General features: G+C 32.3%; 1 protein-coding gene across 1 annotated transcript in view; it reads left to right on the top strand.

The window, feature by feature from the left end:
* The first annotated feature begins 7,394 nt into the window (after positions 1-7,394).
* The window catches only part of LOC114344598 (cuticle protein 16.5-like), a 314,943-nt gene continuing 307,585 nt past the window's right edge, over positions 7,395-14,752 (top strand). The window contains exon 1 of the mRNA XM_028295426.2: positions 7,395-7,459. Within this exon, the coding sequence (XP_028151227.1) occupies positions 7,442-7,459 (18 nt within the window). The 5' untranslated portion in view covers positions 7,395-7,441. The remainder of the gene's footprint in view (positions 7,460-14,752) is intronic.

The raw sequence follows: 14,752 nt of genomic DNA, 5'->3' as shown, positions 1-14,752 counted from the left end.
TTGGGCTGCATTAACAACTAAAAAACTATGCTTTAGAATAAAATAAGACCAAATCACTTATCAATTACTCATAAAATAAGGTTTGATCTTGAATTTGGGTACTTTGTTGTTTCAAAAATAATATTTTTGACTTGTGTTTTTGAACCTTGAAAATCGTTATTTTTCGGTTTTTTCAGTTTTAAATTGTTTATAAGTCGGAAACAATTAACTTTAGAGGAAAATTACAACAGACCTTTTTTATTCCCAATGATCCAAAGAACCTAAAATAATGTCTACGCGGGCCGAAAAAATTAATTTTTATAATTTGTTCAATTTTTTTTGTAAATGTAGCCATAACTCCAAAATTGTGGCATTTAGGTATAGGGAATATAATATGAAAAATAATCAGCATTTCTTAAGAACTTCAAAATGTAAAAAAATATACAGGATATTCTATTTGAAATTAGAAAGTTCATTAGATTTCCAGAAAAACGGAAGATTTTACAGCAATGTAATTACCACTATAATATCGGCCGCATTTGAAGACCCTTACCCACCAAAATCTATAAAATTCGTTCTGGCGGTTTCCGAGAAATTACTGTTTTCCATACTTTCTCGCTACGCTGTATATAGTGTCGCATGTAGGGGGTTTAAACGTCACTGCATGTAAACGCAGTGAACTGCCGTTCTCTGGGATATCACCAATTTCATATGTAAAAAAATAACAGGAGACTGGTTAAAAAATAAATAAATTTAATTTGGCCCGTGCGTCGTTACAAAATATCGCTGTAACCATTTTGAAAACTTGAAGCTTAAAGCTGTCGGTATTTTTTATTATAACGAACCAAAGACCAAAGAATATAATAATGTGTATCCTAATATTATTTACTACTTTATATTTGGGATTGGATTTTTGTTGCATTTTAAGGTAAAGGGTCATTTCATTTCAAATCACTCAATTTTAGAGCAAAAAAAATTTTGGACTTCCGATTTGTCTGAAAATTGGTATATAGCTTCTGCGGGACGTACAAATAAGATATTTACGGTCAAAAAATCTTCTTCTTCGTTTTTTCTCAAAATGTTATTTTATGCGATTTTACAGTGATTTGGTGTTTATTTATAAAAATTTGCATTTTCTATCGTAAAGTATCAATGAAAAACATAACATTTTAATAGAACGGACTCAAAAATGTCATTATATGGCATTATAACAAGTTACTTTGATTCAAAACAAGCTTTTGATCAAATTTTATAGTGTAGAAAACGTTAAAATACCGTTTTTTTACATTTTTCTCCATTCCCAAAATACATCATAATCGATTTGGCTGAAAATTTTCCCACAGATAGACAAAACATAGGACTTTAAGTGGTGAGAAGGATTTGAATTATATTACAATACCAAAAAAGTGACATGCAATATTATAGTCAAAAATATAGGCGTCTACTGTAAGTAAAATTAACTCGAAAATATCGACCTCACGACAAAAATTGTTAGAAAGAAATTGTAATAATTGTAAATACGATTTATTTGGAACAATTTCAGTTCCTACCATTTTTGTCGAAAAGTTAAAAATGGCGGAGATATTCAGCCAAACAGGTTCTCCTTTAAAATCAAGATGGCGGCTAACGTAACGGAGGAATTCATTCGTGATTTTAAATTCAGGCTACTATTGACTCCCTTAAAGATCAGAAAAATAAAATTTTGGGCAGCTCGGCATTCAAGGTAAAATGCTATCCCGACTGGACTAATATATACTTTTGAGTCTGATATTACTGCATGTAACTTATTTGGTATTGTAATATAATTCAGATCCTTCTAACCACTTAAAGTTCTATCTTTTGTATATCTGTGGGCAAATTTTCAGCCAAATCGATGACGATGTATTTTGGGAATGGAGGAAAATGTAAAAAACGGTATTTTAACGTTTTTTACACTATAAAATTTGATCAAAAACTTGTTTTGATACAAAATAACTTGTTTTAATGCCATATAATGACATTTTTGAGTCCTTTCTATTAAAATATTATGTTTTTCATTGATACTTTACGACAGAAAATGCAAATTTGTTTAAATAAACACCAAATCACTGTAAAATCGCATAAAATCACATTTTGAGAAAAAAAGAAGAAGAAGATTTTTTGACCTTAAATATCTTATTTTTACGTCCCGCAGAAGCTATATACCAATTTTCAGACAAATCGGATATCCAAAATTTTTTGCCTGAGTGATTTGACATGGAATGTACTTAAAAGAAAAATGACTCTTAGGTAAAAGTGAGAAATATATCAATAATATTTACAATAACTGCATCATCTTTTCGAGGCAGAAACACCACTTCGGATAAGAATAACCGCTCTCCGCATCCATCATCATTACTGCATAGAAACTAACGTAAATCGAAGACATCTGCGGGCAAAAAAATAAGTGGTGATTTAATGAATGGTCACGGCATCCACGATACATCAAGGAAAATCTCTAGCGCGTCGTATTGAGAAGAAACATGTATTCAGTTTTGTGATTAGTTCGACAAAAAACTTCCTTTGGTATCGCTCTTTGGAATAAAACATCGATTTTCAAAGTATTATTCGCGCTGTACTACATTCAAAGGAAATAACCGACGAATATAAATTGTATATTTTTTCATCTTTTTTTTTTTTTTGTTAGAGCCTAGCAAAAACAACTGCTTATGAAGATTGTGTACACCTGAAAAAAATTACAGAAAAAGCCACAATAGCTTGAATATTTGAGATTGTAAATGAATATCGAAATATTAAAAAGTGTAAATAAAGGGTGATTAATTTAGAGGTACTTTTCTTCAGCGCAGTGGCGGCTCGTGACGTCAGTAAGCGGGTAGGCTACACATATACTTCGGGTAGGCGACAAAAAATATCCTACAGTTTGTAATACATTTTGAGCCGTCTTGCAATACTAAATGTAATCTATGAGCACAACAATGTGTAAAAATTGCTTTTGGAGCATCTACTTTAATTTTTGATTGTAATCCGTTTAAAGAGCCAGCCATTACACTTGCACCATCGTAAAATTGAGCAATTAATTTATTTTTGTAATCATATGGCTCAAGCACGTTTGAAATTAAACTATATAGAGCGTCTGCAGATCTATTATCGCTAACATCAAAAATCCCTAAAAATCTTTCTGTTACCTGACCAACTTTGTTAACAAAACGGATTGTTAAAGTACACTGTGATTTTTCGGTTATATCAGTAGTATCGTCAGCTGGTATAGAAAAAAATTGACTTTCACTAATTTCTGTTGAAATTTCATTTTTTACGTAATCGGCAAGACAATCTATTAAATCATTTTGTATTGTTTTTGACAAACCCGTGAACACCCCTTCTATTTTTTAACATGATCCTGGATTTCCTGATCGCGTTTAACTACTAAATTAAAAATTTCTTTAAAATTACCCCTGTTTGAAGAATTATGGCTCTCATCACGACCGCGAAATGTAAGTTCTTGTTTTGCTAAAAGAATTGTAACATCAATTTCTTCAACTTCTTCAATCTTTTTCAACTTCTTCATTATATATCTTATTAGATAGAGAAATATGTCCAGCGAAAGCACTGTCAGTAGTTTGTTTATTTTTTTCTAACCGTTTTAAATCTAAGCAATTGTTTAAATGTTCTTTCGAAGATTCATGTTTTTTTACACTAGCTGATAAATTTTTCAAATCTGAATATCCCTGACTCACCCAAACATTTTGCTTCAAATTTGAGAGCAACAGACAAGGCCAACAGAAAAGTGAATTTTTAAAATAACTTCCGCTTAGCCATTTATGATTTTCATACCAGATTGTTTTAAATGATCTCGAAAATGGTTCATTGTCTTTTGTCTTATCTGTGGATAAAATTGTTAAATTTTGTAAAGGCCGGCCCATTGAAATAATTACTAATCTTTCCTGATTTTGGCGCCTTGAAAAAGGCGCCTCGATCAAACTGCATATTACATAGTTTAAAATATTCATATTCGATGACTAAAGTTTTTCCACCAATAAAACTAACACACCTACGTTTCAACAACGTCAAATATTACTTATTTTATTTATGTATCAAATAATAATTTACTATTCGAATAAATTGATAAGTTAACAATTAACCTCGCTTTAAATTTTTAATTATCTATATAATCTAATAACACATTATTCAGTTTTCATAAACAAATTTAAATTGTCCTACCTAGTTTTATTCAATACTTAACCTACTAATAACAGCCAAAATCAAAAAACAATTATTTTAAAACAGTTTCACAAGACACAAGAGAAGCAACTGATAAAATTTTGTAGGTCCGGCTATAAGACTCTGTGCCTATCCGCCCGTTCAAAATCGTAGAATACGGTCGCAACGAGCAGACCTGCAGCAGGACTGCTCGCGTAAACAGAGAGAGATCGCACGTCAATTCGGTGTTGGCGTCGTTCTATTTCAGGCTACGTTTCCGAGTGCCCGACCAAGGAGAATATAGAATCTATACAGTACTACTGATACTACAAGGAGCGTACAATAATTATAACTACGGAGAAAAATTTTTGGATTTTTTTAAAAATAATTTGGATAATTTTTGCTATTTTATTGTAGATATTGTGTCAAAATTTATAAATTACAATTTTGAAATAAGTAATTTATATTAATAATTTATATTATTGTACTACATTTGAAGAGGGTAGGCGGCGCCTACCTTGCCTACCCCGACGGGCCGCCCCTGCTTCGGCGTAATCTAACTGCCCCACGAACTACCTGGGCCCATTAATCCCAAGTACCTGCTGCCCCATCGCCGAGAAAGTTGAGTATTAAGTCTTAATGACCGGAAATTCCAAATTTGATTATAGTTGAAAGTAAGAATATAAATATTTTCAATTATTCACTTCAGTTGCAAGTATTACGGTATAGTGTCCGGTTTTGTCCGTTAGTGTTTAACTTTTAAATGGCGAATTCAACGACTATGTTTAGTCAAAGAAGAGAATTTTATTAATAATTAATGAATATAAATATTCAAATGCCCATGTCTCCAAAGATGGAAAAGTTAGATGGCGATGCATCAAAAAAGGGCGTCAACAAAAAGTGTACACAAAGGAAGGTGATGAAAATTACGTTATTCTTGAAAAAGCATCGGTGGAGCATAATCATGCTCCACCAGATGCAGCATCCATGCAGATATCCACTTGACCCGCAAATTTTTAGTAACTCTACAAAGAGGAAAGCTATAGAATATATGTGAAAGACCTTTAAAGATTGTCCACAAGGAATTGAGGAAGGAAATTTTCAGCAATTTACCGCTGATGACGAAAGACATTTCTTGCGTTCGAAGAAATATCTATGCTGCAAGACGAAAATCCATATCATCATTGCCCAAGTCAGAGGAAGAAGTTCTACAAGTGTTAGTGCACTTAAATTTAAAAACAAATACAGGTGAAAACTTTTTATTATCTACGAAAAATAATTCCGCAATTTTTAGTTGTTTCACAAATCATTACTTTTTGTGTAATGTAGATTCTTTGTATGTAGATGGAACTTTTCAATACTGTTCTAAATATTTTTGTCAGATGTTTGCTACACATAGGAAATCAATGAAAATATCATTTTAAAGTCGATTATTTTAAAATGTAAACCAGTGCCAATATAACACAAACACACACATTTTAAAATGTAGAATATTTTTTATTATTGAATTGAGGGCATGAGAGCCATACAGGGTGTCCCAGACTAATTTATCCAGGCTATATCTCTTAAACAAATAGAGGTTTTCGAATGGGACAAAGACTGATATATTTTATTTGTACTACACTTTAATATGGCGCAGAGAAAATCATCCCCTAAATATTCATCCCTTAGTTACAACCCCTAACTTTAATTTTATTAATAGCACCCTGTCCATTTTTTTATAATTTTGGATGTGGTCTTCTATCGTCTGTTTAACAGATTTTTAAAAATAAAATCGGTTAGTAAGTAATCAAGAAAATATCAGTTCATTTTTGTTAATTATGTGTCCCAGACTAATTTATCCAGCCTACATTACTTAAACGAAGAGAGATTTTTGAATGGGACAAAAACTGATCTATTCTATTTGCAATACACTTTAATATGGCTTAGAAAAAATTCATCCCCTAAATATTCATCCCTTAGTTACAGGGTGCTATTAAAAAAATTAAAGTTAAGGGTTGTCTCTAAGGGATGAATATTTAGGGGATAAATTTTTTCTACGCCAAATTAAAATGTATTACAAATAGAATAGATCAGTTTTGTCCCATTCGAAAATCTCTATTCGTTTAAGAAATATAGCCTGGATAAATTAGTCTGGGACACATAATAAAAAATAAACTGATATTTTCTTGATTACTTACGAACCAATTTTATTTTTAAAAAATCTCTTAAATAGACGACACAAGGCCACATTTAAAAGTATAAAAAAATGTATGGGGTGCTATTAAAAAAATTAAAGTTAGGGTAATCAACTATTTTCAATGAGAAATAAGCCACAATTTTACCAAAAAAAAAAAAGATTTTATTAACATTTCGACGACCAAGTCGTGTGTCGTTGTCAAAATACAAAATAATTTTTTTATTACATTATTTTGTATTTTGACAACGTCGTCCGACTTGGGCGTCGAAACGTTAATAAAACCATCTTTTTGGTAAAATTGTGGCTCATTTCCCATTGAAAATAGTTGATTATAAAAATGCCACAAGGAAATAGCTTCAGAACAACATTAAAGTTAGGGGTTGTAACTAAGGGATGAAAATTTAGGGGATGATTTTTTTCACGCCATATTAAAGTAAATGGAATATTTTTGTTCCATTCGAAAATCTCTATTCCTTTAAGAGATATAGCCTGGATAATTTAGTCTAGGACACCCTGTATATTGATGCCCATCATGATTTATAATATTATTTATGATCTGATGATTTTCGAATTGAAAATATGATTTTCGAAGTGGAAGCCAAAACGTCAAATAAATTTAATGTCAAACTTAAATTGTGCCTTATTTCCCAAATAAAATAGCAAACTGCATAAAATGTCACAAGAAAATAGCTTTATAACATTATTTGTAAAAAGAAAATAACAACTAAAAACGACATTTTGATTCGAACTAATATAGTTTTCCTCCCAAAAATTTAATTTAGTTATGAGACTTAATCTCGAAAGAAATGTCAAAACACATTTTATGATGTTACTAGATTCCTCAACAAATTGTACGAAGCCATCGCTTGAAGAATAACAATAGCCAATAAATATTCAAGACATCACCAAAATTTCGTGCAATATTGTCTGGTGGCACTAACAATAATTAGAATCGATTTCAACAATGTTCTACATATTGTAAGACAAGGTATGCATTACATGTCAATGGGCTAGGTGTGAGGACATCTTCGAGATATAAATACCCATCGATTTTTATTTTCAGGCACAGTCCACTCGACTAGCAATTACCTAAGAAAACTAAGTAAAATGGCTTCACAAAAAATGGTAAGTTTTTGGTTTTGGATTTTATTTTTCATTTTAAGTTTTTGTTGTTGGTTTGTTTTCAAAAATAGGCAGTAACCATTCAAACAATGTTCATTGTTGTTGGGGATCTTTAGTACACTTACAAATTAGAAGTGTATTTACAAAATACCAGTATATATTTTTTGAGAATGTTTTTTAATTAATTGTTTCTTTGATGTCCTCAATAGTGTATTCGCCCAGAATTTTTTTAAACCTGACATTTGTCACTCCTTTATTTTATTTTTAAAATAAGGTTTTATATAAATATTTCTCTCTCACTTCTTAGTCCAGGTTTTTATAGCTGGACAGTGTAACTCCAAGGTATTTTATTTCCATTACCTTTTTAATACTGATGCCATCAATTTCTATTTTACATCTAATTGGCTCTTTGCTGATAACAATTTTTTTAGTTTTCTGAGATGGGATTTTCATATTAATTATTTTTCTCTTATGTTAAATCTGTGGACAAGTCTTTACATGAGTCTTTACAAACTATCTTTATCTTGAACTATCAATATTGCGGCGTCTGCGTAACAGAGTATTTTTATTTCTTTGTTTTCCATTATGTATCATCATCCTTTGTTCATACTTTTGACGATTTTATCCATGATTAAATTGAAGAGAACAGAGCTCAGTGAATCCTCCAGTCAAATTCCTATGCGTATGTCTATAGCTTCTTTAAGTTGTATTATGACTTTCTTTTTGTTGTTTAGGTAGATGTTTTCAACCGGTTTTACGATATTTAGGGGAACTTGTCTATTATACAGAAGTTGGATTAAATCTTTGAGTCTAACTCTGTCAAATGCTTTCTTTAAGTCAATCAGATACATAAATTCTGGTCTATTATACGTTAGTGATATCTCAGTAAATTGATTTATGGCGAATATTGCATCTATAAACGATCTCGTAGTACGAAGTCCTATTGGTTATCTGCTAAACTTATCCTCTGATTCGGTAGTTCCTGTAAAATGTTAGTTGTAAGTTTTGGGGTAATATATTATGCCGCGGGTCTCTCCATAGACACATAAAGGGTGGTCTTGCTGTACCTATAATATTGCTGTCAATATTTTCTGCAATATCCTAAATCTATACGATTCAAATAAATTTTTACAAATGATGGTTAAAAATTTTATTGATTAGATTCGAAGCAGTTGTATACAATCCAAACAAACAACAGATATCTATTTGGCCACACAGCATTATTAATCACACCATTTATATTTCTTCAATTATTTTTTTCTTTACTTCACACCAATCAGCCTGACAAGTACAATAATTCATTGATTAAAAACCATTTTGTGTTATATCAACACAACATCAAACTAATTATTAAAATGAAAATATATTTCAACAGATGGTTTATACAATTTGATTTGTTGTAGCCAACATACTAGAGAGCATACTGTAAGCATTGTTGGCTATATGTTGCTTGTTAGATTGGGTTTTTGAATTATTTTTTATTATTTCATCTGGCCGATTTTTCAATTTCGAATACATGATTCTAGACACTGGGAGGCTAATTGGTAATGACTTCGATAATAAGTCTATTATACTTGTGGGACAATGAAAAATAACAATAAATGAATCAATAGGTAGAGAGTTTTGATTTTGTAATTGTGTTATTGGATATTTCAATTCAATTAATGTCAAAATTAGAGAATATTTAAAAATCTTTTAAAGGAATCAGTTTTTTAATGTATATCTACCCACTAACCTTAAAACACTTCTTTATTTAAAAAAATTTTTTTCCCTAAAAACGCTAACAATTGCAATATTACATCTACGAAGCGATTTTTCTTCTAAAATTTGCTAGAAACTGTTTACAAATCGGTACTGTCTAAGCCTTCTGACAGGTATCTGTTCTATTGATTCTTGGTATCAGTGTTTTTTGGTATCTGTTCTTCTCTCCATATGGCATTCAATATTTTTAGTAATAACTCTGCATAACTGTCGCAACTATTTTGTCGCATTTTTTATTTCACTTGCTATTCTGTCATGAGTTTGTAGCATCTCCTGGAAATATTCTCCCCATCTGTTCATTATTTTTTCATTTTTTCTGTGAGAATTTCTCCAATTTTATTCTTTATGCTTTTACGCCTTGAATTTTTTTCTTTTCTCATTGATTTTAAAACTTCATAGAACGGTCTCTGATTCTTTTTACTGTTTCCATTTTTTCTCCAAATTCTGTCCATTTGGCCTATGTTGCTTTTGTCACAAACTCTTTTACTAATCTTCTGTATTTTTTATATTCTTCATAGTTTTCTGGTGTTTTATTTTGTAAGTATATTTTCCAAGCTATTCTCTTTCTTTTAATTTGTTGTTTTATTTGTTCATTCTACCACGCAATTTGCTTCCTTTTATTGCTCTTCATATTTTTGGTCCACATATTTCTGCCCCTGTATTTAAAATAACCTGATTTTTGTCATCTGGTACTTCTTAGTATGTTTTTTATTTTTCAATTTGACATAATAGTTTGATATTCTTGTTTCTTTTCTTTCAGTTTGTTAATGTTGGTATTATCTAACTTATTTTGTTTTATTTTCATTACTAAATAGCGGTTACACTTCCCATTTCTGTCTTTTTTGTTTATTACGTTTTTTCTGTTATTTGTTTTCTACTAAAATGTAATCCATTATCGATTTTTCTGCTCTACTTTTAATATTTCTTGTGTTTAAAAAATATATTAGTTGTTACCTAATTTTGCATCATTCAGAAGTGTAGCATTCTTATGCCATTATGGTTTCGTGCTGTTTCTCTATACAGAGTGGGCCAAAGAAAAGAGTCCACCTCGTTATTTGGCAGTATTTATTAGATTTTAAGGAAATGACGAAACAGGTTGATTTTTGATCCAAGGGGGACATATTTTTACGGTACATACATCTGTCATTTGCCAACCCCCTCCCTTCCACTCCCCCCTTATTTTTAAATAGGGAATAGGGGCTGTATGCTAGCTCATTTGAAAGCTAATTCAATTCTCTATTCAGTAATATAAATATTAACATAATTATTTATACAGAGTGCTCAAGAAAAAAAATTTAAATTAAATTAATTAACACAAAAATAAGAATGTATATGTAATTTATTTAATTCAAAATACAGTCTACTGCTGCCACAAAAGAAATGTTTTTTAATAAATACACATTGCTTTTTGCTTAATTTTAATGTTCAAGCTGCCACCCGTCTGTCTCTTGGTAGGTTGAATATTGAATTGAAGCAACAAACGATGTTTATTTATCAAATAACCATTTTTTTCTGTTTTCTGTCAGCAGTAGAATGTATTTTGAGTGAAATAAATTACATATATTCTTCTTTTTATGTCAAATATTTTAATTCAAAATAATTTTTCTTGGACACCCTGTAAAATAATTATGCCAGTGGTAATATTACTGAATAGAGAATTGAATAACCTTTCAAATGAGCTAGCACACGATCTCTATTCTCTATTTAAAAATAAGGGGTGGGGATGTGGAAGGGAGGGGGTTGACAAATGACAGATGTGTGTACCTTAGAAAATGTGTCCCCTTTAGTTCAAAAATCGACCTGTTTTTTAATTCCTTAAAATCTAATAAATACTGCCAAATATCGAGGTGGACTCTTTTCTTTGGCCCACTCTGTATATTGGCTATAACCGTTTCAAATTCGTATCTATCTTGTGCTTTTCTGTGTGTTTAACCTGATCCAGTCGCAAATTTTTTCAGCTAGGATATTTGTCGTTTACCAAACCCCTTTTTCCTTTGATTTTACCCTTCATAATCAGCTGCAACAACTCATACGTATCGTTTCTAAGTATGTGCCTCAAATATGCTGTCTTCCCATTCTCTCTTTATATTCCAGGATATTTGCACCTATTCTACTATTGAAGTCATCTGATAAATATGGATGAAGTTTTGCTTGTTCCATGACCAATGCTAATTCTCCCCAGAATGTAGCATTCATCAAGCGATATATTTATTCATCTTTTATCATCTTCAATCTTTTAGTGTATAAGTTGATTATATTTATCTTATTACAGCAAACAAATAAATGTTTTTTATTCTTATATTATCATTATTTCAGATCGTTGCTCTCCTAGTAGCAATCGCAGTCTCAGGCTGTTTGGGAGGCCCTTCAGTTCCCGCAGTCCCAGCAGCCTTAGCTGCTGTACCAGCAGCTTACTCTGTCCCATACGCCTCATCTTACACCGCCAGTGTTGTTAACCATGGTATCGCCGCTCCCGTTGTTGCTGCCCCCGTCGCCGCTCCTTTGGTCGCCGCCCCCGCTCCAGTCGTCGCCGCTCCTGCGAGAGTTGCAGCTCCTCTTGTAGCTCCTGCAGCTCTTCCATACGCCGCTCTTCCAGCTGCTTACAGCGCTCTTCCTGCTGCTTACAGCGCATATCCTGCTGCTTACAGCGCTCTCCCAGCTGCATACAGCGCTCTTCCAGCTGCATACAGCGCTCTGCCAGCTGCATACAGCGCATTGCCCGCAGCTGCTCCTTTAGTAGTCAGGAAGTAAGCGAATTAAAGGAAATTTGGCCAAATACAACAAACCAACTGTTATGAAAATATCTCTTGCTACGGTGGCATATAGTTAATGTATTATAAAGAAACGTTGCTGCCTTATCAGGGGTGAATGACCTGTCGTGTATATAGTGTATATTTGTGAAGCTTTAGGTAATTTTTAAATAAATAATTTTGTATTCATTAAAAGTTGATATTATTTAAAAGAACCCATTTTTTAAAACGAAAATAGAAATAACCCTAATTGTACGGAGATTTCAGTATGACTACTAGCTAAATGAAAAAAATCTCTACAATAAACTAAATCATAAAATTGGTAACAAAATAAGCAAAGATCCGAACATTATATCCCTCTCTTGTCGTGTCCCCATTACTGAGGATCGTGATTCCTTCCAATACTCCGAACTCCGAACAAATTTTCTCCATTGGTCTCTGTACTGTAATATAATTACCTTACAGACGGAGAGCTAGAGCCGAAAAATCATCGTCATAAGTAATATGGAGTTTTTCCTGTGAAATGTATCCATTGTATATTGAAAATTTTGACCCCTTTCAGGCTGACACCTCAGTGGATACAGGAAGTAGCAACAAGGGATGAAAGGGGAAAGCTAGTGCAGTCATTAAAGGTTTTCACCTCCTATTTTGTTAAATCTTCATCGATTTGCATGAAAATTGGAGAGTTTAGAGCATACCTCAAGAAATAAAACTGATTTGGTGCCAACTTCCACTTTTACCCTGGAGGTGAATACCACCCCTACCCGCAGGTGAAAACAATTTTATTAAAAATAACCCTACAAGTCGATAGAGGGACAAATTTTAAGTAAAATTTGTTATATCATGTTATTAAAATAAATCAATACTTTTTGAGTTATTAAAGATCAAAGATTTGTCTATTTAAGAGCATATTGCGTGAAGTTATGGATGATAAAAAGAACATATTAATTAATTATTGTGTGTTAGTAAAATATTATTTTTATATTATTTCGATATTTAATTGAATTTTTTCTATCAATATAAACTGAATATGTCCAGAAACTGGGGGTGTCCAATAATGGGTACATTTGACATATTTGAATACCCTTTTGCTAAATTTATAATATCGAAATATGTAATATAAAAATGATATTTTAGTAACATACAATTAAGTAATATGTTCTTTTTATCATCCGTAACTTCAAGCATGTGCTCAAACAGACAAATCTTTGATCTTTAATAACTCAAAAAGTATTGATTTATTTTAATAACATGATATAACAAATTTTACTTATAATTTGTCCCTCTATCGATTTGTGGGGTTATTTCTAGTAAAATAGTTTTCACCCCCGAGAAGGGGTGGTATCCGCCCCCAGGGTAAAAGTGCAAGTTGGCACCAAATCGTTTTTATTTCTTGGGGTATGCTCTAACTAGTCACCAATTTTCATGCAAATCGATGGAGGTTTAACAAAATAGAAGGTGAAAACCTTTAAAGACTACACTAACTTTCCCCTTTCATTCTTTATTGCTACTTCCTGTATCCACTGAGGTGTCAGCCTGAAAGGGTGATTATCAATATACAATAGACACATTTCACATGCCTAACTCCATATTACTTATGACGATGATTTTTCCGCTCTAGCTCTTAGACTATTACTCATTTAGTTGACGAAAAAAGAATAGCTGTTCAAGAAGAGCTTTTTAGCAATCTGGTATGCTTTGTCTAGATAATTATTCATATTTACAAGATGTGTGAAACCAAAGGGTCCTGGTCCTTTAGAGCGTTTAAGAAATAATGGTATTTTTCTTTTAACTGTACACTTAGATACAATTTCTTCAAAGAAATATGTTGTACTAAATGAATGAATACTACTTTTAGAATTTAAAAATAAAAAAACTCTTCCTGTATCTCGGACCTTTATCGCCATATCCAAAAGGCTACGTATCAGCCCTTATAAACTGTCGTAGTAGTACTACTATCTGCTTGTCCATCCGGGAATTTTTGTCGAGTCGGGTGTGGTATGGTTGTGGTTGTGGTGTCTCGATACTGGTGTAGAGATCGCGTGAGCCGAGATATGTAGTTGATATAAAGGACATGTGAGCATCGGCTGGTGTGGGCGCGCGACAACTGTACCGCTCAGCCGGTACGCCACCCAGGGCGACGTGGTCACGCAACGCCCAACACAAACACACACGGACCGATCGACCAGTGCAGACCAGAAGAAGACGAAACCACAGTGGCGCCTCTCGTTGGCAACTATAAGGTTCCTGTTTTGTGATAATGAATTATTATAATGATGATCTTAAGTTTAAAGACATCTCAGAACTATTCTTAAAAAATCAGTCTTTTCAGCGAAATAAGCTAGAGAGGTCATATTATTATAAACCCTTATTTTAAATCAAAGTTTACAGAAAACCAACTAGAATACAAAACATTTAAAGGCAATTGATTATGTAGAAGATGAATATTAAACAATATATAGCGATAAAATAGATAGGCATAAAATACAAGGGAGAAAAGACAGTCTTAAGGGAGTCTAAAGGGAGTCTTACAAGGGAGAAAATAGAATAAATAAGGAGGTACAACATTGAGTTTTAAAATAACCAGCTAACCAGCTTAAAGTGACTATTTAGTACTAATAACGGTTCGTCATCATCATCATAATCATGCAACCTCTTCTGTCCACTGCTGGATATAGGTCCATCCCATTTTTCGCCACTATCCACGGTTCTGTGCGTCTTGTTGTCATTTCTTGGATATTCGTTTAATGTCGTCCATCCAACGTGTTGGTCGTCGTCCTCTGCT

Source organism: Diabrotica virgifera, chromosome 5, assembly GCF_917563875.1.
Source record: "Diabrotica virgifera virgifera chromosome 5, PGI_DIABVI_V3a".
Lineage (NCBI taxonomy): Eukaryota > Metazoa > Arthropoda > Insecta > Coleoptera > Chrysomelidae > Diabrotica > Diabrotica virgifera.
Note: the sequence above shows the minus strand (reverse complement) of the source record. Positions and strands in the feature narration are given on the sequence as shown.